General features: G+C 40.4%; 2 protein-coding genes across 7 annotated transcripts in view; one reads left to right on the forward strand and one right to left on the reverse strand.

Annotated features, from left to right (window-relative positions):
• Positions 1-3271, forward strand: part of dpp7 (dipeptidyl-peptidase 7) — a 71675-nt gene extending 68404 nt beyond the window's left edge. For both annotated transcript variants that reach the window (XM_063073952.1, XM_063073954.1), the window contains 4 exons: positions 2467-2623; positions 2703-2767; positions 2848-2918; positions 3137-3271. In XM_063073952.1, coding sequence (XP_062930022.1) covers positions 2467-2623; positions 2703-2767; positions 2848-2918; positions 3137-3239 — 396 coding nt within the window. In that variant the 3' untranslated portion in view covers positions 3240-3271. The remainder of the gene's footprint in view (positions 1-2466; positions 2624-2702; positions 2768-2847; positions 2919-3136) is intronic.
• Positions 3272-3336: 65 nt separating this feature from the next.
• LOC134359996 (endoplasmic reticulum mannosyl-oligosaccharide 1,2-alpha-mannosidase-like) overlaps positions 3337-23689 on the reverse strand; it is a 97318-nt gene continuing 76965 nt past the window's right edge. For 4 of the 5 annotated variants that reach the window (XM_063073957.1, XM_063073955.1, XM_063073956.1 and 1 more), the window contains 3 exons: positions 12353-12547; positions 11183-11314; positions 3339-5384 (listed from right to left, as the gene is read on the reverse strand). In XM_063073957.1, the coding sequence (XP_062930027.1) occupies positions 5184-5384; positions 11183-11314; positions 12353-12547 (528 nt within the window). In that variant the 3' untranslated portion in view covers positions 3339-5183. Of the gene's footprint in view, positions 5385-11182; positions 11315-12352; positions 12548-23689 lie in introns of all 5 variants that reach the window. The other variant, XM_063073958.1, reaches the window with a different exon arrangement.

The raw sequence follows: 23689 nt of genomic DNA on the forward strand, positions 1-23689 counted from the left end.
TACCACCTTAATGCAAAAGGATTAAGGATAATTGCAAGGCATTCTACACTCATGAAGAACAGGAGGATGACTAGAGTGAGGGTAGAACTAATCAGAGCTAAAAGAGGAAACATATCTGGAGGCAGAGGAGGTTGGAGAGGTCCATAATGAATACTTTGCTTCAGTATTCACCAGTGAGGTTGACCTAGAACAATGAGGAAAGTGTCGTAATATGCTGGAACATATTGATATTAAGAAAGAGGGTGCGTTGCAACTTCTGAAAACATTAGGATATACAAGTCCTCGGGGACTGGACAGGACATATTGCAGGTTACTGTGGAAAATGAGGCAGACTGCTCCACCTTTGATCTTTGTGTCCTCACTGGCCACAGGAGTAGTACCAGATGATTGGAGGTTGGCAAATATTAATCATTTGTGGCCGTCAAACTTTACAACTCCTCCCTTGGAGCGTCAGACACCCTGAGACAATAGGCTGGTCCTGGACTTATTTCATAATTTACTGGCATAATTTACATATTACTATTTAACTATTTATGGTTCTATTACTATTTATTATTTATGGTGCAACTGTAACGAAAACCAATTTCCCCCGGGATCAATAAAGTATGACTATGACTATTTATTTAGAAAAGGTAATCCTGGGAATTATAAAGCTCACTGATGTATGTCAGTGGTGGTCAAACTATTGGAGAGGATTCTTGGAGACAGAATTTACCAACATTTTGTGATGCATGGCCTAACTAAGGTTAGTCAGCATGGCTTTGAGGGGGCAGATCGTGCCTCATGAGCCTGATTGAATCCTTTGAGGTAGTGACAGAACAAACTGAAGATAGAGCAGTGGATGTGGTGTTTATAGATTTTAGTAAGGCATTCAACAAGGTTCCCCATGGTAGGCTCATTCAGAAAATCAAGAGACAGGGGATCCAGTGAAACATGGTTGCATGGATTTAGAATTGGCTTATCCACAGAATGTAGAAGGTGGTATAGATGGAGTGTATTCTGCCTGGATGTCATTGATCAGTGGTTTTCCACAGGGATCTGTTCTGGGACACCTGCTTTTTGTGATTTTTATAAATGACTTGGAGAAGGAATTGGAAGGGTGGGTTAGTGAGTTTGCAGATGACACGAGGGCTGGTGTTGTGAATGGTGTTGAATATCGTAAGTTAGAACAAGATATTGATAGGATACAGAGCTGGACTGATAAGTTGCAGATGGAGTTCAATCCAGAATGTCGAATTTGAAGGGAGAATAATGGCAAGATTCTTAGCAATGTGGAGGAACATGGGGATCTTGGGGTTCACATCCATAGATCTCTCAAAGTTGTTATGCAAGTTGAAAGGGTGGTTAAGAAGGTGTGTGGCCTTCATTAGTTAAGGATGGTATTTAAGAGCTGTGGAGTAGTGCTGTAACTTTATAAAACCAGTTAGATCACACTTGGAGTATTGTGTTCAGTTCTGGTTACCTCATTGTAGGAAGGAAGTAAAAACTACAGAGAAGGTGCAGAGAAGATTTACCTGGATGTTGCTTGGATTAGTAAGTATGTCATGGAGAAACAAGTTGAGCCAGCTAGGGTGTTTCTCTTTGGAGCAAAGGAGGATGGGTCTTAATGTAATAAAAGGTGTGATAAGACGAGGCATTGATAGAATGGACAGCCAGCACCTTTCTCCTAGGGTGGAAATGGCTAATACGAGAGGTCATGATTTAATGGTGATCAGCAGAAAGTATAGGGCAAGTGTCAGAGATCGGTTTAAAGAGAGTGGCGGGTGTGTGGGATGCGCAGCCTGGAGTGGTGGTAGAGGCAGATACATTGGAGACATTTAACACTGTTAGATATGCACATGGATGGAAAAAATATGGAGGGCTATGCAGGAAGGAATCATTAGATTGATCTTGGAGTACATGTAAAAGTCAGCACAGCATCATGGGTGGAAGTGTCTGTACTGTTCTATGTACAGTATGATATAGAAATGCACTCTGGAGATCCACGTCATTAATTCCTGAAATGAGATTGATAGTACAATTATACACATACTCTCAAAATGCTGGTGGAACACAGCAGGCCAGACAGCATCCATAAGAAGAAGCAGTCGATATTTCAGGCCTAGACCCTTCGTCAGGACTAACTGAAAGAAGAGATAATTTTGTGTGTGTTGCTTGAATTTCCAGCACCTGCAGATTTCCCCGTGTTTGCATTATACAGATATTGATATTTTTTTTGCTCAGATACAAGGCAGCTTAATGCTTCCATAAAAGGAAGAAATGAACCTTTTACCCAGGATGGATCATTGAGCAAAGGCAGCTTTAAAATAGTTTTACCTGAGCCATCTGCTTCTCTCTGTGTACAAACCATATAAAACATTCAAAATTAACTTCAGAATAAAAATGTTTCTATATTAATCTTTAATTTTATTACACTACTCTTTAGCAACTCTGATCAGCAATAGTTTATCCTAATTTTATTTTTAGGTTTGCACAGAGGTAAACCTACTGTACGAAACCAACAATGAGACCGATATGTTCCCAGTGCTTCCCTTTACTGAAGGAATGAGGAGGAGTTATTGTCACAGTAAATGGGGTGTATATCCCAATACAGAATGGTTAAAAATCCAGTACTGGGGAGAAGGTAATAGTTTTTTTTAAATCAGCCTTACAACTTTGAGTGGGCGGAATGATATCTAACTACAAGTATACTGTTATTGCAGATTTTAAAGCAGCAAGCAATATAATATTTTCTAATGGTGACTTGGATCCATGGGCAAATGGTGGTGTAAGTATCTGACCTGACTATACTGAATGCAGTGCAGAACAAAAGTGGTGGAAACTAACTGTTTTCTTTCCTTGAAACAGGTACTCAGAAATATGACCCCTTCTGTGGTTGCTTATATTATAGAGGGAGGAGCACATCATCTCGACCTGAGGTCAGTGATAAAACATGATGAAACCACTTCCTTCATTTTATCAGCTTTAGTACTAATGACACATGCACCTATTGTGTAATTGACAAGAGGCTGACCTGGGCCCATAGTGTTGACTGTTAAGAAATACAGCAAGATTTTGACAATGTAATAACTTAAAGCTGGAGCAGAATCTTGGGTCTAAATTACTGAGTGGTTCACATGTAATTGTTCTCTTTCAGAGCATCTAATCCAGCTGATCCACAATCAGTTACTATAATTCGTAAAAGGGAATCAAGTATCATCAGTGAATGGGTGAAAAAGTATCAGCGTCATTCAGTTTGACAAGTTAGATGTGACATCTGATAAGAGTAGGACATTTGTTATTTGTGTTGTTTGAAAAAGATACTGAGAATTTGGAAATATATGAAACAAACTAATAATGTTGGAGAGATGTAATTTGTATTTATTTGCATTGATACTGGAGAAATTTTTATACAATCGATGTAAAAAATTTACAGAACACTTAGATTTTTATGGAAATAATCTTGAACAAGGTCACTTAATTATTGAAAATGGCACAGAGTACATAATGGTTGTTGAATATAACACTTAAATAAAGGAATGATAGAAATTAAAGCTACATTCACTGCTGCTCAATTTAAAACCATTTGAGTACATAAACAAGAACCAGGTATAGAAAGTACAGAAATGTTTTACTGATGGGAACAGGAGTATTGCTAATCCGGCAATTTGATGCCGAATAACCTATATTAAAGCTATTACCCTGAAATCACTGTGCTGATACAGGAATTGGAACTTGGCTAATTCATCTAATCTTTGTCTCCAAGTTATTCTTATAAGAGATGCAGGTAAAGTGTTTTAATTTGAATATAATTCATGAGCCATTATTCACATTAATTACTCAACTTTAAGAATTTAGCTGCAGTTCAGCAGCATATGTAACCAATCAAGCATCACTTTTTTAAAAAATATATGGCACTTCTATTATAATAGTGCGGTTAAATGTAAAAAAGACTCTCAATTCCTCCCCCCCGCCCCCCAGAACAGTCTTATTTCCAACTGACATTGCACCCGTAACCTACCATGTAAGAAATGGAACACTTTCTAAGTGCATTACAAATAATTCAAAAGTGACAAAATTCAAAATCGGCATTATTTGCTACCAGTTACTACAGCTAGAGATTACTTTTACCCTCTGAAACTAATGTCCAGACAAATTGGACAACTTAAATAATTGCAAAAATTATGGCTCATTTCCTCATTTAAAAAAATCTGATTGCATGTCACTATGTAACCCCCCCCCCCCATAATGAGCAATAAATAAAGGCTGTTTGAATCTAACTGTATCCTACTGCTCCTAATTATTCATATTGCAGCAAGAGGAAAAGCATCACCAAAACATTCATTCAAATGCTGACTAAATAAATCCTCATAGGCTCTTTCAAGAACCAGCTTTTTTAAAATCAGGAATGCAAATTTTTAGAACTCCAATGCAATCAAGCTGCAGCTTGAAGCAGAGAGAGAAAAATACTAACCATTTACAACAAACAAATCCAGTCTCTGCATCTTTTTCCGATATGGGGATAGCGATATTTAATCACTGAACAAAACCTTTTCTAGGAAATTCAGTCGAAATGAATATACTAACCACTTTTCAAAATAAACCAGCAGTATTTATATACACATACATAAATGGGACCCGCATTTTCCTTAAGGTATTTCACACACTGGTATTGAAAATATAATTAATTCCATAACATATTTACATAAATGTCAATCATAACATGAATGAATCAATTTTGGTTATTCTATATGTATATAATTAGCTTTCTTGGTCAATGATATTTTTAAGAATTCTTCTTATCAATTCAGTCTATATATATATGTCCATAAAATCTGTTCTATTTCTGCATTCAGGCCATTTAATTTTTTAAAAGGTTACATGAAATATTCCTCTACTGGACTGAACTCAGCAGGAAAGAATGAATGGGCAGGAGGCAACATGTGGTAAGCATATTTTGTAATGTAGAAAAGTCAATTCAAGTACACTCGTATAATTGTTCCCTGGTTTGTAACATTTATGTTCACATTTGTCTCAACAACCTGTGCAGCCATGACCACATTTTATATACAAACCTGTGTAGTTGTGAACTTTCACAGTGATTAGTACAATTCTCCATAGTGGTTAGCTCCAACTGGTATTGTAGATTCCACAACCAAGATGTACCAGGAATCAAGACAAATCTCAAATCGTTCCTACATTGATCAAGTTGTCCATATTGGAAGAATGTGTGCTTCAGTATTTAAGATGTATCTGTCCAGGCTGATTAAACTAAACTCATCAGAAAAAAGGAGGAAGAAATATTTCAGTGTCTCTCCAAGGAAGAAGCTCTCCATTTTATCCCGGGGTTCAGGGTTTTCAGAATTCCGCACATTATTAATGGAAGTATAACCTCCTGTGTCAACCTGTGCAAAGTTAAAACAACCCAATTAAAGGTGCCTTTGAAAGCTCCTCAACAGCTCAAAGTTCAAAAGTACATATGTCACCATATACAAGCCTGAGATTCAATTTCTTGCAGGCATACTCAATAAATCCATAATAGAATAACCATAATAGAATCAATGTCGGTCCATCAATTGGGCGTTCAACAGGAGAAAGGGAGGGGCAATAAATAGAGAACTTGAGATGAAGAGCCCTTGAAAGTGTGTCCTTAGGTTATTGGAACATTGCAGTGAGGTAAGTAAAGCTCCGCCCTTGGTGGTTCAAGAGCCTGATGGTTGAGGCTCTAAATTATTTCAATTATAAACCATTGAATTCTAAGAATCAGTACCAGGTTTACTATCACTAGCAAATGTCATAAAAATTGTACTACTGCTGCAAAGACAATGCAATACATAATAGAAAAATGTGAATTACAGTAAGTGTATATATACTTCAACATGTATATTAGTTAAATTAGTAGTTCAAAAATACAAACGTTTGTAGAAATAGTGACATAGGATTCACTGTCCATTCAGAAAACAGATGGCAGATGGGAAGAAGCTGTTCCTGAATCATTGAGTGTGCACTTTTAGGCTTCTACACCTCTTTCTTGATGATAGCAATGAGAACAAGGTGATACGCGTCCTTAATGATGGATGCTGCCTTTTTGAAGCATCGCATCACACCATGAAGATGTCCAAGATACCACTGAGGCTAGTGCCCAAGATGGAGCAGACTAAGTTTACAACTCTACAGCTTATTTCGATCCTATACAGTAGGCCCCCCCCACCCCGCATTTGATGGTGATGAAGTCAGTAAGAATCCTCTCCACGGTACATCTGTAGAAATTTGGTGACATGCCAAATATTCTCAAACTCCTAGTGAAATATAGCTGCTGTTGTGCCTTCTTTGTAGCTGCATTGATATGTTGAGTCCAATATATGTTGACACCAAGGAACATGAAGTTGCTCACTCTTTCCACTTATCCCTCTGAGGACTAGTGTGTGTTCCCCTGTCTTACCTTTGCTGAAGTCCACAATCAGTTCTTTGTTTGAGTACAAGGTTGTTGCTGAGACACCACTCAACTAGCTGATGTATCTTGTTTCTGTACGCCCTCTTGTTACCATCTAAAATTCTGCCAACAATAGTTGCGTTGTCAGCAAACTTATGGATGGCAATTGAGCTCTGTCTAGACACACAATCATGGGTGTAGAGAGAGTAGAGTAGAGCAGAACAGAACAGTGGGCTAAGCACACATGCTTGCGGTGAAACATGGTTGAACGTCAGGGAGGTGGATATGTTATTTCCAATCCATACTGATTGTGGTCTTTTGGTCAGGAAGTTGAGGATCCAGTTGCGGAGGGAGGTACAGAGGCCCAGGATCTAGAGCTCTTTGGTTGGAGCTGTAGGAATGATTTGTGTTAACAACTGAGCTACAGTCAATAAACGTCATTCTGACATGGATATTTGTATTGTCCAGGTGATCCAAGGCTGCATAAAGAAGAGCCAATGAGATCACATCCGCCCTAGGCCTTTTATGGCAATAGGCAAATTGCAGTAGGACAAGGTTCTTGCTGTAATGGGAGTTAATTCTAGCCATAACCAACCTTTCAAAGCACTTCATTACTGTAGATGTGAGTGTTACTGGATAATAGTTAAATCAGCTCACTCTGGTCGTGCCACAATCAAGAGAAAATCTGCAAATGCTGGAAATCCAAGCAACACACACAAAATGCTGGAGGAACTCAGCAGGTCAGGCAGCATCTATGGAAAACAGTCGACGTGTCAAGCCGAGACCCATCAGCAAACTGGAGGGAAAAAAATATTCAACTAGTTTTAAAAGGTGGGGGGAGGGGAGGGAGAAACAATGTGATAGGTGAAACTGGGAGGGGTAGTGAAGTAAAGAGCTGGGCAGTCAATTGGTGGAAGAGATACAGGGTTGGAGAAGGAATCTAATAGGAGAGGACAGAAGGCCATAGAAGAAAGAAAAAAGGCATGGAGCACCAGAGGGAAGCGATGAGCGGGCAAGGAGATGAGGTGAGAGACATTGCCCATCCCCTTTTCCCCCTCTCACCTCATCTCCTTGCCTGCCCATCACTTCCCTCTGGTGCTCCTCCCCCGTTTCTTTCTTCCATGGCCTTCTGTCCTCTCCTATTAGATTCCCCTTCTCTAGCCCTGTATGTTTAACCAATCAACTTCCCAGCTCTTCACCCCACTCCCTCCCAGTTTCACCTATCTTGTGTTTCTTCCTCCCCTTGCCATCCCTTTTAAATCTACTCACTTTTTTTTCCTCCAGTTCTGCTGAAGTGTCTCAGCCTGAAACATCAACCGTACTCCTTTTCCATAGATGCTGCCTGGCTTACTGAGTTCCTCCAGCATTTAGTGTATGTCACCCTGCTCTTCTTGGGCATGACATGATTATTGCCCTTTTGAAACAGGTGGGAACTTCTGACTGTCACAATGAGAGATTAAAAATGTCTTTGAATACCCCCGTCAGTTGGTTGGCACAGGTTTTCAGAGCTCTGCCAAATACTCCATTGGGGTCTGTCACCTTGCGAGGGTTCATCCTCTTGAAAGACAACCTGATATCAGCCTTGGAGACAGATCACAGGGTGCTACAGAAATCCTCACAGCTGTAGTTTTATTCTGCCTTTCGAAGTGTGTGTAAAAGGCGTTGAACTTAGACGGCATTTTAACATCACTGCCATTCATGATAGGTTTCGCTTTGTTGGAAATAATGGCCTGCAAACCCTAACTTGCATCCAATTCCACTAATACTACATTGTAAATTATAATCGTTCACAAGACAAGGATAATTAGTTAGTATATGCTACTACAGCACCAGTGACTTGTTATCTGCAAGGAGTTTGTACCTTCTCCCCACGACTGCATGGGGTTCCTTTAGATGCTCCAGTTTTGTCCCACATTACAAAGACATACAAGTTAGTATGTTAATTGGTCACATGGGTACAATTGGGTGATGTGGGCTTGTTGGGCCGAAACGGCCTGTTACCATGCTGCATCTAAATCTAAATGATACCAATGCCATGGATATTTGATGTCCAGCTGAGAGGAGAGATGGACCTGAATTTAATGTGTTAATCAGAAGACTGTAAACCCATAAGCCCAGTTGCTATAAGCAGCGTGATAGGACTCCTTCACCTCAAAGCTGTTCACTAAGATGGCAGCACTAACAAACTAGTGGATTTCCCAAATTTAACCGGCCTGTGTGACCTCAAAAAGAAAATGACATTTTAGATTGCTGTGTTGGCTATGTTAGCATATTTACTGTGATTATTGTGTTAGTTCTGGACCCACACTAACACACAAGTCAGTGCTTTAAATAGGCAAAAATGCCACACATTCAACCAGCAGAGACAGAAGTGGCTATTGGAAATGGTGAGCCTATTAGCAAAGCGGAGTGTCACATAACCTCAATAAAGAATATTAGACCTATCAGACAAAAAGCAAACCCTTGGAGGAATTTAGTGGATCCAGCAGCATCTGTGGTGGGAAACAGTCAACATTTCAAACTGAGACCCTCCATTTGGATTGAAAAACAGAGAAGTATAAAGGGGTAGTGGGGAAGGGTGGGGCTAGAGCTGGTGGATGATGGATGGATTCAGGTGAGAAGGGGAGCTAGCAGATAAGGAGGAAAGGTGGAAATTATGACAGGCTGGCAGGTGATAGGTCGAGGTAACAAAGGGCTGTAGCTGATCAGAGTCTGATAAGAAAGAATGGTGGAGCATGGAACCAAATAATGGGGAAGGCAGATGGGAACAGTGGGGAAGGGACCCAGGGATGATGGAGTAGGTGAAGGGGGAAAAGCAACTGGATGAATTGAGGCTGAAGGTGTTGGCTGAGTGCTATTCATGCACATTGAATTCTGCAGTTACAGATAACCTGCACTCTGCCCCTTTCTCTTCTGATCTATTCAAGTCCTCCTATACACACCCCACCCCCTTCCCAGTGTCCAGTCATCCAGTTTCTTTACCCTCCCCAACTGACCCCTTCTTCCATCACTGACTCTCTGCTCCCCTTTGGGTTCCAATAAGTTTACATTGTGACTACTGGGGAAAAAATAACCAGATGAAAAGACTGGATAAAATGAGGTATTTTTGGAATTGTGGTGTTGATAGAGGTCTTAACTGAATACCCTCAGTTCATCAGTTGGTTTCTGAAGTCAGTCCTAGACTCCCAGTTTTTACCCCTTGTAAGCTTAAGGATTAAAGTATACATCGGTATCAGCAAGTACTACCCTTCAATTATGAAATTACTAAGTATGGCTGTGTAAACAAGGACTACAGGCAATCACAAGCACAAGCAATGGGAAAAGTGACCACTGCAGTTATGTACTGTACTCTAGAGAAGTGTGAAATATACTAGGTGGAGGTTCCAAAGTAATTGCTAGAGGGTAACAACAGACAAATAAGTCATGCATTAGAAACTCTACATTGGTTACCTGTGAAAAATTTTGGCACCAGCAAGATTTACATAAAAAGGGCATGGTACATTTACGACAGCAGACTCAATAGCTCTTCAACCTCAAAAAGAACATCAATGTTTTTAGAATATTACTTTGGGAGGTGTACAGTATTGAGCCTCAGTGCTATTGCTTTGTTTCTATAACTAGAAAGCCCATGCCCCTATCCCTCTATAGATAAAGATTGAGTATGAGACAGGACTAGGGAAATCTTACTATAATTGGACAGGGCTGTGAATTTTCTGCCGTTTAAGAAAACTGATGCAAGGGTAAGCTGAAATTCTGTTCATAGTTAAAGACCTATGTGGCTAATCACTGAAAAAACTTTAAGAAATTGCAGTTATGTTGCATACAAAGTTTAAAGATGCAGAAAAGTGATACTTTTATTAATCATGGTAATTATAAAAGAGTTAGCATATTTATTTTAGAAGCTGGGTAAAAGCTTAAACATTTCTTTTAACCCATTTAGATTATGCTATTAAATCATGAGGGAGTGTTTCAAAGTATTGAGTATAGGAGTTGAGATGTTGAAGTTGTATAAGATGGTGTGAGGCCTAATTTGGAGTACTGTGTGCAGTTTGTTACCTACCTACAGGAAAGATGTAAATAAGATTGAAAGAGTACTGAGAAATTTTTCAAGGATGTTGCTGGGACTGGAAGACCCGAGTTAGAAGAAAAGATTGAATAGGTTAGAACTTTACCCCTCAATCTTCTATGTTCGAGGGAATAGAGTTAGGGTAAATGCCATCAGGCTTTTTCCTGAAGTTGGGTGACACAACTAGAGGCCATGGGTTAAAGGTGAAAGGTGAGAAGTTTAAGGGGAACATGAGGGGAAGTGTTTTCACACAGGCTAGTGACAGTATGGAATAAGATGCCAGCGCAAGTGGTGGATGTGGGGTTAATTTCAACGTTTAAGAGGTACATGGATGGGACGGATAAGGAGGGCTATGGTCCTGGTGCAGGTCAATGGGACCAGCCAGTTTAAATGATTTGGGACTGATTAGATGGACCAAAGTGCCTATTTCTGTGCTGTCGTTTTCTATGATTCTACACCTTAGTAAACATATCATGTTGCTTCCCTGGCACACATGCCTCAGGACACCTGGATTCCACAATATAGTTCTATCTAGGAATATAATTAGCTTGGTTTGCAGGCACTTAGGGCAAGATCTACAATTGTTATCGGGCTCACTGCCTGACCAGGAAGCAAGATACTAGCTGACAGATTTATCTGCTCATAGTAAGCCACATATCCTGAAAGCAATTTTTCATTCTAAAATCAAGTCACACTATACTTACCCGGGTATATTTATTAAAGTTTTGAAACATCTCCCAGCCCCAGTCCTGGTATTTCTTATCCCGAGTAAATCTATACATGTAGAAAAGGCTTTCTACTGTCTCTGGTCTTAAGAGGTTGTGTCTGTCTGCAGGCTACCAGAAAGACAGAGTTAATCAAAAACCATTAAAACTGCACACACATTACATCAAGGTATACTGTGTCATAGACCAGGTTTTGCAACCAACATCTTGTGTTTAATATTTATTTACACCCAAATGTTCATTCTAACCCAGTTGTGTGCTACCTTGTTGGCTTTACTGACTGACTGCAAAAAAAATGATCAATCCAGATTTGGCTTTTAATGTCAGTCATTCTTGCACGGAGGACAGTGAAATAAAGTGCCAACATTCCAAAGCTGCAACTCATTAGTTTTCATTACAATGCGTAACTGGCTCATATTAAACCCTTCCAGAAAGAGTCAGCATCAAATAAACTTGGTAGTTAATTAATACCCCTTTTATTTGTTGACTGTACTGTACAGTACCACTTGGCACTGTTCATCACCACCAAAATACCTCCCAGTTAATGCACAACAGCATTCTCACTGTTTACTGTCCAGAGCTGTTTGATATTCAGCTCATTTTATAGTCATCACGTAATGTGCCATTTTTAAAACAAAAATCAGAACACTTTTTTAAATTCAATCTGATTGTTGGCATTTGATTTTAAAAAAAGATAGCCCCTGAATTCAATTGGAATTGAATGTGAATTTATCTTATGAAATGCATACATCTCCAAAGGATCATAAGTATTGAGCACTGTACTACAAATAAAATTCATGAGCAGTCCAGTAGAGATACTCCCTCACAGTTACAATGTTCCAAACTCAATCTCGACTTCCTGTACTGTCTGTCTGGAGTTTACAAGTTCTGTGATCACTTGGGTTTCCTTTGGGTGCTCCATTTTCCTTCTACAACCCAAAGCAGAGTGGGTTGGTAGATTAACTGGCCATTGTAAATTACCCATGGTATATAGGTGAGGGGCAAAATCTGGAGAGAGATGATGGGAATGCGGAGAGAATAAAATGGGATTAGGGCAAATGGGTGCTTGATGGTCAGAATGGGTTTGGGGGTTTAAGAGCCTGTTTCTATGCTGTATTATTGTATCAATTAGCTGTTCATTGTACCTACCTTAACTTCAATGTCCTTGATATTGTGTGGACTCAGATTGAAATGTACGATCTCTGGGCTTAGCCCAGTTTCAATCTGTGAGTACATTTGGTAACAGGTTCCTATTAGTTCCTTGGCCAGTTCCATATGATCTGCACTGAGGCCATAATGAGCTCCTAAAGCGAGTGTCCCAGGGAGGAAACACACTAAATGATCCTATAAGAAAACGAAAACTCAATGAAAATCAGTTTACAACACAAACATCACTATTGTAATAACTAATTTCAAAACACAGCAGATGCTGCAAGCCTGAAACAGAAAAGTTTAAAGAACAGTCAGCCCTCCTTATCCGCGAGTTCCGCATGCGCGAATTCAACCAACCGCGACTCGGGAAAACCCGGAAGTTCTCTCTCCAGCACTCGTTCGAGCATTGTTCGTCTCGCATCTCGTTCGTTCGCTACTTTGTTTCTATGAAAAAATGGCTCCTAAAAAGCAATTACGTAGTCAAAGCAATTCCTCAAAGGCTAAGAGTAGGTCTTTTGAAAAGTGGCATGTCGCATTCCGGTGGGCCGTAAGGTTGGTCAGAACGAATCGAGCATTCGTACAATAGAGCAGAAAGAAGCTGAAATTTGTGTAAGTGTTAGTGCTAGGGATGGTTGGCTATGTAAAGCGCTACAGCTCAAAGATCACGGTAGAATCAGAAGAGCTACGATGGTTGGGTCTGTACTGAACATGTACAGACTTTTTTTCCTTGTCATTATTCCTTAAACAATACAGTATAACAACTATTACATAGCACTTACATTGTATTAGGTATTATAAGTCAACGGAACAGAAACACTGCGGGCGGCGGGTCCTGTGCTGCCCTGGGTCCTAAAATCCACTGGCACTGAGGCAGGTTGAATAAGGTACTTCAGCATCCGCATTTTTTGGTATTCGCGGGGTTCTTGGAACCAATTCCTTGCGGATAAGGAGGGCCGACTATATATATAACCTTGAGATTCATCTTCTTGCAGAAAGCATTTATGTAGAGCAGCATTAATGGGGAGAAACAGGGGCAAAAGTAAAATAGAAGCCAAATCTCTACCTGAAATTGAGTACCTCCTTAAGACTCCATTCGCATTTCCTAACCTTTTCCCTTCCCTCATTTAGTCTTCAGGATTTCACCCACACACCTTTTCTTCACAACTCATTTAATCTGTATCCCTCAATACATTCAGCTTTTCTCATTTGTGATGCAAAACCATTAACTGGAAATACAGCATTAGCAATAAAGGTGAACAGATTCAACCTAAAATCAAAACTTATTGAACATTCCCTATACCCGAATCAGAGATGCAGACAAGTATGTTGCTTATTCACAAAACTAGAGCAAGGATAGGCTATGACAAATTTTTCAAATGCCATCTTGACAATAAACATAATTTTGACAAGGAATTCAATGTCTCAGCAACTCTCAAAGTAAATCTGTTAGTTGCCTTCAGCACAGCTGCCGAGAACCACTGCAACTATAATATCTACAATTTAAAAGTATAGTATAGAGGAGATTTACCAGGATGCTGCCTGGTTTAGAAAGTATGCATTATGATCAGAGGTTAAGGGAGCTAGGGCTTTACTCTTTGGAGAGAAGGAGGATGAGAGGAGACATGATAGAGGTGTACAAGATAATAAGAGGAATAGATAGAGTGGACAGCCAGTGCCTCTTCCCCAGGGCACCACTGCTCAATACAAGAGGACATGGCTTTAAGGTAAGGGGTGGGAAGTTCAAGGGGGATATTAGAGGAAGGTTTTTTACTCAGAGAGTGGTTGGTGCGTGGAATGCACTGCCTGAGTCAGTGGTGGAGGCAGATACACTAGTGAAGTTTAAGAGACTACTAGACAGGTATATGGAGGAATTTAAGGTGGGGGCTTATATGGGAGGCAGGGTTTGAGGGTCGGCACAACATTGTGGGCCGAAGGGCCTGTACTGTGCTGTACTATTCTATGTTCTATGTTTTCCAGCTGTTACAGTATTTCTTAATTTGGTAACTGATAGGATAGCAGGTACATCCTGGAGGTAATGATTAATTGGTGATCTCCTTTCAAATTTGTCAAGAAGGTAGAGATCATGGAGAAAAATTCATGATACGTGCATATCAGTTCACTGTAAGAAGTGCTGAACTCTGCATGTTAAAAGTAAACATAATTACCATTTACACACCTTTGGAATGAATGGCAATCTATGGGAGTGCACTAGGCGTTTCCGAAATTCAACCAAGCCTGCACTGTGGATTAGCAATGAAGAGACAGGAAAATTGTTTAATTTCAGCCATTTAGACCAGGATTACCTTTTCCTCTACCCTACTCCCACTTCTCTGTTATGAAAATACCTCCTTCCCCACAATGAACAACCACTGGAAGAATACTCTGGTGAAGCATGCCCCCTGGACTAGAACATCCTACCAAAATAATCCAAAGTTATAAACAAGAGGGAGAGAGAAAAACAAGTTCATAACCTTACACCAGTACTGGCCAGTTCAAACAAAGAGAAAAATAAAAAAAAAGGGAAAATGATGGGAAGACGCAGGACGGGCAGCATCTATGAAAGAAATATTAGAGGTCTGAACCTTTTTGTCCAAACTGGGAAAAGAGCTGGTAGTCAATTTTAAGTTGCAGAAAAGGTAGCTCAAGAAATTAATAGGACAAAAGTCACATCTGTCTTAGGGCATGACCGGGTCAAATAGCTAGATGTTTGTCTTTGTTAGGTGTTGCCGTGGGACATACCCAGCGGGTTAGGATCTACCAATGGACACAGAAACTAACCAGGTCAACATCTGAAGTGCATTTCAGGCAGAAAAGGCCACTTCTTACACAGACAGCAATTTGGAAAATTTGATAGTGTTCCGAAGCCTGCATTGTGCCCAGATGGAAGATGAGGAAAGTGAATTGCTAGAATTCTATTCCCCGAGGGTGGAGGCTAACAGATCATTAGATGCATTCTGGGTAGAGCTATATAATTATCAAAAGATCACAGAATTAAGAGTTATGGAAAACGGGCATAGAAGAGGAGGTGAAGCCAGCATGGATCAGCCATCATCATATTGAATGATGGGCCAACACAATTTCCCTGGCTAAATGAAGACTAACACCACAAATGATTTCTTCACCATCCTATGTGCTGCCACCTTCAAGAACTTTGAACATGTACACTAAGTTCGTCAGTAATTTATCACTTATTGTATGTGGCCAGTCTTTTACTTCAACTCCCAGCACACGTCTCTTTGCACTTATCAAGACTAAATTCCATCTTGCATTGCCCTGCTGAACTTAGCAATATCATCTCAAGTCTATACTCACTACTGTCATGGCCAATATTTGTGGTATCTCAAACTTACAAAGTATACTGTAGCTCCTCCAATAACAAGTCACAAATGTATATCACCATCAGTAGGAGTTCCAGTACTGATCCCAATGGTATAACATTGGTTACAAGCTTACAAGCTTACAATCAGTAAACAATCCTCAACCATCACTCTGCCTTTAACTACCAATTTGCCACATGATTCGATAATCATACATGCCCAATGAAGATTCAAGGAGGGCAACAATTCAACACCACTTGTGGATGTTCCAATTGTATCAGAAATCTGAGAATATTCTCATCTGTATAAATTAATTTGCAATACACATATTTCACGGTATCTGTTGATAGTTAGGTGCTGAATAAGTATACTAACACAAGCTTATCTACCTTCAGACCTTTCAGTTTCACAAGCACCTTTTCCCTAGTAATGGCAACTTCACTCATTTCTGCCCTGTAACACTCTCGAACTTCTGACATCCTGCTAGTGTCTTCCACAGTGAAGACAGATGCAAAATACTTATTCCATTTGTCTGCAATTTCCTTGCCTCCACCCCAAATTACTACCTCTCCATTATTTTCTAACAGTGCAATATCTACTCTCGCCTCCCCTTACACATATCTGAAGAAACTTTTGGTATTCCCTTTAATATTATTGGCTAGCTTAGCCTCGTATTCCATCTTTTCCTCCTCTGACTTTTTTTAATTGCTTTCTGGTTTTAAAAGCTTACCAATCCTTTAATTTTGCACTAATTTTTGCTCTATTATATGTCCTCTGTTTGACTTTTATATTGGTTTAACTTCTCGTCAGCCACAGTTGTGTCATTTTGCCTTTAGAATACTAATCCTTCTTTGGGATGTATCTATCCTGTGCCTTCCAAATTGTTCCCAGAAATTCCAGCCATTGCTGCTCTGCTGTCATCCCTGCTAGTGTACACTTTCAATCAATTTTGGCTAGGTCCTCTTTCATGCCTCTGTAATTCTGTTTATTCCACTGTAATAATGGCACATCTGATTTTAGCTGATCAAATTTCGGGGTGAATTCTATCATATTATGATCACCGGCCCCTAAGGGTTCCTTTACCTTAAATCCTCTAAACAATTCTGGTTCATTCTACAAATTCTCTCTCTCTCTCAGGATTCTGCACCAACCGGATTTTCCCAATCTACCTTAATATTGCCTTTTTGACATACATTTTCTGTCTCTCATAATAATTTGTTGACCATATCTTTGCTACTGTTCAGAGGTCTGTATATAACGCCCATCAGGGTCTTTTTAACCTCGCAGTTTCTTAGCTCTACCCACAACGATAAACACCTTCTGATCCTAGGTCACCTCTTTCTAATGATTTGATTTCATTTATTAACCAACAGAGCTACCCACCCCTCTGCCTGTCCTTTCGCTACAACAGGTATCCTTGGATGCAAACTCCCAGCTATAATCTTCTTTAAGCCACGATTCAGTGATCCCAACAATGTCATACAGGCCAATCTGTAACTGTGCTACAATTTGCCTTATTCCATATACTGCATGCATTCGAATAACACCTTCAATCCTGTGTTCATCACCCCTTTTGATTTTTGTCCCCCTTTTACACTGCAACTCATCTGGTTGACTGCAATTTTACCCTATTATCAGACTCTCCCTGCTAGCAGTCTTACTACACTGCCTCTGTTTGTAAACCAACTATCCCATCCTCAGCCCTATCACTCCAGTTCCTAAGCAACACACACAAAATTCTGGAGGAACTCAGCAAGCCAGGCAGCATCTATGGAAAAGAGTAAACAGTCAACTTTTTGGGCCGAGGTCCTTCATCAGGACTTGGAAAAGAGTAAACATTCAGCATTTCGGATTGACAACCCCACTCTGGTTCCTATCCCCCTGCCAAATTAGTTTCAACCCTCCTGAACACCTCTAACAAACCAGCCCTCAAGGAAATTGGTCCCCCTCAGGTTCAGGTGTAACCTGTTACTTTTGTACAGGTTTTACCTTCCCCAGAAGAGATCCCAGTGATACACAAATCTAAACCCCTGCCCCCTCCACCAATTCCTCAGCCATACATTCATCTGCCAAATCATCCTATTCTTACCCTCACTGGTACATGGCACAGGCAGCAATCCAGAAAATACTACCCTGGAGATCCTGCTTTTCAGCTTCCTACCCAGCTCCCTAAAATCTCTCTCCAGGACCACATTGTTTATGCTGCCAGTATATACCAAGACTTCTGGCTCCTCATACTCCTCCTTTTGGATGCTGTAGACCCAACCTGAGACATCCCTGATCCTGGCATCTGGGAGGGAATATACCGGCCAGGTATCACTATCACGCCCACAGAATCTTGTCTCTATTCCTCTGTGGAATCTCCTATCAGAACTGCAGTACTCTTCACCTCTCTTCTCTCCTGAGCCTCAATGCCAGATGCCCAGTTGCTGCAGCTTCCCCCCCCCTCCCCCCCCAGTACTTCATCACCTTCAACAATATCCAAGTTGGTATACTTATTATTGAGGGGTGAGCCATGGTGATACTCTGCACTGGCTGCCCATTTCCCTTCTCCTTACAGTCACCCAGTTACCTGCTTCCTGCAACCTATGAGTGACTACCTCCTTGTAGCTTCTATCCATTACAGCCTTAGTCTCCTGTATGAGCCAAAGGTCATTGGGCTGCAGCTCAGTGCATCTGGTGCAGATGTCGTTATCTAGGAGGCTGGAGGTCTCCCAGAGTTCTCACATCTCACACAAAAAACACAGCACTGCCCCTGTGCCCTAATAGGAGGAATAAAGAATAAAGAAGATTATCAGATCCCTACCTAGATGAGCCAAGGCCTTTCCAGCATTAGTCCTTTCACACAATGGCCACTTCACTAGCCCCGCCTTATTTTTATTCGCCCTTTCCAATGAATCCCGTTCACCAACTGGGTGCAGCCCAACTCCAATAACTGCTGCGAAGCACTAGCCATTTTTAATCTTCAATTGTGGACCTATTTGAAATTGTCACTTCTTGAGCCCCTGCTCACTGATTGGGCCAATCCAACTCTGAAAACTGCCATGAAGTGCTGCCTTTATTAATCTTCAATCACAGACCTAAGTAAAATTATCATTTCTTCTCATGCTCCTGCTCACTGATTGGGCACAGTCCAACTCTGAACTGCTGCAAAGTGCTGCATTTTTTAATCTTAAATCATGGACCTATGTGAATTGTCATTTGTCATACACTGATTGGGTAGAATCCAACTCCCGGACCAGATAGTCTACACCTCAGGTAAAGAGGTGGCTGAAGAGATTCTGGAGACATTAGTATTGAGCTTTCAAGAATTAACAGATTTTGACATGGTTCCAGAGGACTGTAAAATTGCAAATGTCAATCCTCTCCAAGAAGAGAGGCAGAAGAAAGGAAATTGTAGTTCTGTTAGTCTGACCTCAGTGGTTGGAAAGACGTTGGAGTCAATTGTTAAGGATGTGGTTTCGGGGTACTTGGAAGCACATGATAAAACAGGTTCTTTAAGGGAAAATCTTGCCTGACAAATCTTTTGTATTTCTTTGAAGAAATAACAAGCAAGTTAGACAAAGGAGAATCAGTAGATGCTGTGAACATGGATTGTCAGAAGGCCTTTTTCAAAATTCTATACATGAGGCTGCTTAACATGTTAAGAGCCCATGGTATTACAGGAAAGTTACTAGCATGGATAGAACACTGGCTGATTAGCAGGAGAAAAAGAGTGGGATTAAAAGGAGCCTTTTCTGGTTGGCTGCTGGTGAGTAGTGGTATTCCACAGGGGCCTATGTTGGAACTGTTTCCTTTTACATTATATGTCATACACTATAAGGATGATAGGCTTTGTGGCCATGTTTAAGGACAATATAAAAATAAGTGGAGGGGCAGGTAGTGTTGAGGATGCAAACAGGCTACAGAAGGAGGTAGATTGGGAGAATGGGAAATGAAGTGGGAGATGGATTAAAATTACTTGTAAACATAAAGATTTATTTAAGACTAACTTTTTACCATTAATAGACCATATTACTCAACTTTCATCTAAATGGTTTCCCTTATATTTAACTTTGATTGGTCGTATTAATGCAGTTAAGATGTTTTTTTTGCCAAAATTTTTATATGTGTTTCAGGCATTACCAATTTTCGTTCCTAAATCTTTTTTTGATAAAGTTGACTCTAAAATTTCTTCATTTATTTGGCAGAATAAGAATCCGAGACTGGGTAATATACATTTACAGAAAGCTAAGAGAGATGGAGGTTTAGCATTACCTAACTTTAGATTTTATTATTGGGCTATTAATATTCGACATATGAAATTTTGGTTACTTGACCGGGACATACTATCTATACCTAAATGGGTAGCATTGGAATTACAATCTGTTCAGGGTTATACACTTGGTTCTATTTTAGGTTCCTCTCTTCCTTTTGATTCGAAACGCCTTAAGCAGGTCTCTAACCCGATAGTTAAATATGCTTTGCGCATTTGGTTTCAATTCAGAAAATTTTTTGATCTTAATCAATTCGGGTTAGCGATTCCTATTTTAGGTAACATATTTTTTCCTCCCTCTTTTACGGATCGCGCTTTTCAAACTTGGAAGACTAAGGGTATTTTACGGTTTCTGGATTTATTTTTAGATGGTTCCCTTATGTCTTTTGAACAATTATCTAATAAATATAACTTATCAAGAATACATTTTTTTAGATATTTACAAGTTAGAAATTTCCTAAGTACTATACTTTCTTCCTTTCCAATGCTTCCTCCTATATATATTTTAGATTCGATAATTAACCTTAATCCATGTCAGAAAGGTGCATCGGCTATGATTTATAATATTATTATGAAACTTAGGAAAGCTCCATTTGATAAGATTAGGGTAGATTGGGAACAGGAATTGGGGCTTACCATTTCTGTGGATGATTGGGGGCAGATTTTACAATTAGTTAATACTTCCTCTATTTGTGCTAAACATTCCCTAATTCAATTTAAAGTGGTTCATAGAGCACATATGTCCAAAGATAAGTTAGCGCGTTTTTACTCGCATATTAATCCTTTCTGTGATAGATGTTCGGGGCAGATAGCCTCTTTAACTCATATGTTTTGGTCTTGCCCTACTTTGGAAACTTTTTGGAGAGATATTTTCAATATTATTTCTAAGGTATTAAATATAGATATCTCTCCTCACCCTATTACTGCTATCTTTGGACTACCTAAAATTTCTAGTAATCTTTCCCCTTCAGCCCGTAGAATGATTGCATTTCTTACTTTAATGGCGAAAAGATGTATTTTACAACATTGGAAAGAGCTTAATGCTCCAACTACCTTTTTTTGGTTTTCTCAGACGATTTTATGTTTGAATTTGGAGAAAATTAGAAGTAACCTTTATGATTCTTCATTTAAATTTGAACAGATTTGGGGGCCTTTTATTCGATATTTTCATTTAATGTAATATTTACCCTTCTTGTTTTTTTTTCACTGTTTTAATGGAGGTCGGGATTGAGGACGTGATTTTAAGTTTAACTCTGTTTGGTTTCAAGTTAGCCCATTGCTTTGCCTTGCTTTTAGTTAGCTGCACGGTGGGTTTTTTTTTGGGGTTTTTTTTTCTTTTTTTTCCCATTGATATATATAAAATTTAGTATACTATTATGTTATCTTGGTTTCTTATGCTTAAATTACATTGTAGTATTTTCTTTTTGGTATTGTTATCTTTTGGAATTTTATTATACTTTAACATTGTATTAATGTTTATATGGCTTACCTTTTTTGTATACTTACTCAATAAAAAGATTTAAAAAGAAAAGAAAAGGAAAGTTACTAGCATGGATAGAACACTGGCTGATTAGCAGGAGAAAAAGAGTGGGATTAAAAGGAGCCTTTTCTGGTTGGCTGCTGGTGAGTAGTGGTATTCCACAGGGGCCTATGTTGGAACTGTTTCCTTTTACATTATATGTCATACACTATAAGGATGATAGGCTTTGTGGCCATGTTTAAGGACAATATAAAAATAAGTGGAGGGGCAGGTAGTGTTGAGGATGCAAACAGGCTACAGAAGGAGGTAGATTGGGAGAATGGGAAATGAAGTGGGAGATGGAATACAGTGTCAGGAAGTGTATGGTCATGCTCTTTAGCAGAAGAAATAAAAGCGTAGACTATTTTCTGAATAGAGAGAAAATTTTAAAAATCTGTGTTGCAAAGAGACTTGGGAGTCCTCATGCAGGATTCTCTGACGGTTAGTTTGCAGATTGAGTCAGTGTTGAGCAAAGCAAATGCAATGTTACCGTTCATTTCGTGAGAACTAGAATATAAAAGCAAAGATGTAATATGGAGGCTTTATAAGCCACTGAGAGCAGTTTTGGGCCCCTTATCTACAAAAGGATGTGCTGATATTGGAGAGGGTTCAAAGGCGATTCACGAAAATGATTCCAGGATTGAAAGGCTTATGATATGAGGAGCGTTTGATGGCTCTGGGTTGAATTCACTGGAATTCAAAAGAATGGGGAGGGGGTTCTCATTGACATCTATCAAATGTTGAAAGGCTTCGATAGGAGTGGATGTGGAGAGGATGTATCCTGTGGTGGATAGTCAGAGATCAGACTACCAGACAGGCCAGAGGGGCTCCAGCAGGCTAAGCTATCGCTTCACTGATTGTTCTTAACAATTGGAAACAGTGCACATTCCTGTACTGTACTGTTCTGTTACAATGCTGTAAAACTCTGATAATCCAGCATGCTCAGGACTATGATGGAACCTGATTAACTAATTACCCAAACTTCTGGAATGTTGTTTATAGTAACATCTCAGCATATTTTAAACTTTCTTTTATTAGTGTGTGGGTGGGAGTATTAGCTCACAGGGTGTGTGTGAAGTGTCTAGTGCAGTAGTGTAGTAGTACTTGTAGTTAGTGCGTGCTGTAGCTATTGCTGCTGGCTAGCCTTCTTAATAGAGGGTGAAAAGAGGAGCTGAGTGTGTAAGCCTCCTCCTGCCAGTACAGAGCCGCTCCACCACCAAGACTCCTGCAGTGCCTCCTCAGGGTCACACATGGAAACTGGGTATCTTACGGCCCCAGGCTAAACTACAGGGTATCTCGGAGCAGCAGTGGGCCCCAGAGACATGGCGTGCAGGCCCACCACTGTGTGGACACGCCCTGGCGCCCGTCAACCACTGTCCCAGCTATGGGAAAATAGCCCCACTGCCTTGTGGTAAGTCTGTTGAGACAAGGCTAAGGGAGCACACCCTGACAGAAAAGCAAGGCGCTGGCGTGCAATAGGTGGGCCTTAACAGACAAAGGACCCGGCAGCCTCCTGAAACCAAGATGTGGGACCGGTTGTCCTGGGATCATCCTTGCCATGGGGATTTACCTCATCATGGTGAAGATAGTGCTACTGAGGATGGCCCACCCCCATGGCACTTTAAAATCTTCTTTGCGCAGGGCTCCACCTCTGACCACGGTGAACAATACCTGGACCTTACATATGGTTGAAGTCTGATGGCGATGGGGCGTCTGGCAATGGGTGCAGATACGAATGGACAGGGAGCTCCTAGTCAGAACCCTACACGGCAGCGGCAGAGGGTACTTGGTCGCTAGCAGCTGGGACTGAGTGGCAGCTGTTTTCGGTAGACCCCTGTGCGACTGAGCAGCCCTATTTAGGGACTGCTCACCCCAACTGGGGAAGGGCCTAGAAAAGGTGGCCTAAAAATTGCCCATTCAATCACTTACCTGGATAGGTTACCACGCCTATCAGGAAATAAGAAACAATACAACTTAAAGCTGGCAACATGGAATGTAAGGACTCTCCTGGACTCATATAGCATCTCTGACAGACCTCACCGGAGAACAGCCTTAATCGCTGCTGAGCTGAGGCGCTACAACATCGACATTGCTGCCCTGAGTGAGACCAGGCTCCTGGATGAAGGCTCTTTAACAGAGGAAGGGATGGGTTACACCTTCTTCTGGAAAGGTTCCCCCCCCCAGGTGAACAACATCTCCACAGAGTAGGCTTGGCCATCAAGAACACCTTTCTACCAAGTCTT

This window comes from Mobula hypostoma, chromosome 21 (genome assembly GCF_963921235.1).
Source record: "Mobula hypostoma chromosome 21, sMobHyp1.1, whole genome shotgun sequence".
Lineage (NCBI taxonomy): Eukaryota > Metazoa > Chordata > Chondrichthyes > Myliobatiformes > Myliobatidae > Mobula > Mobula hypostoma.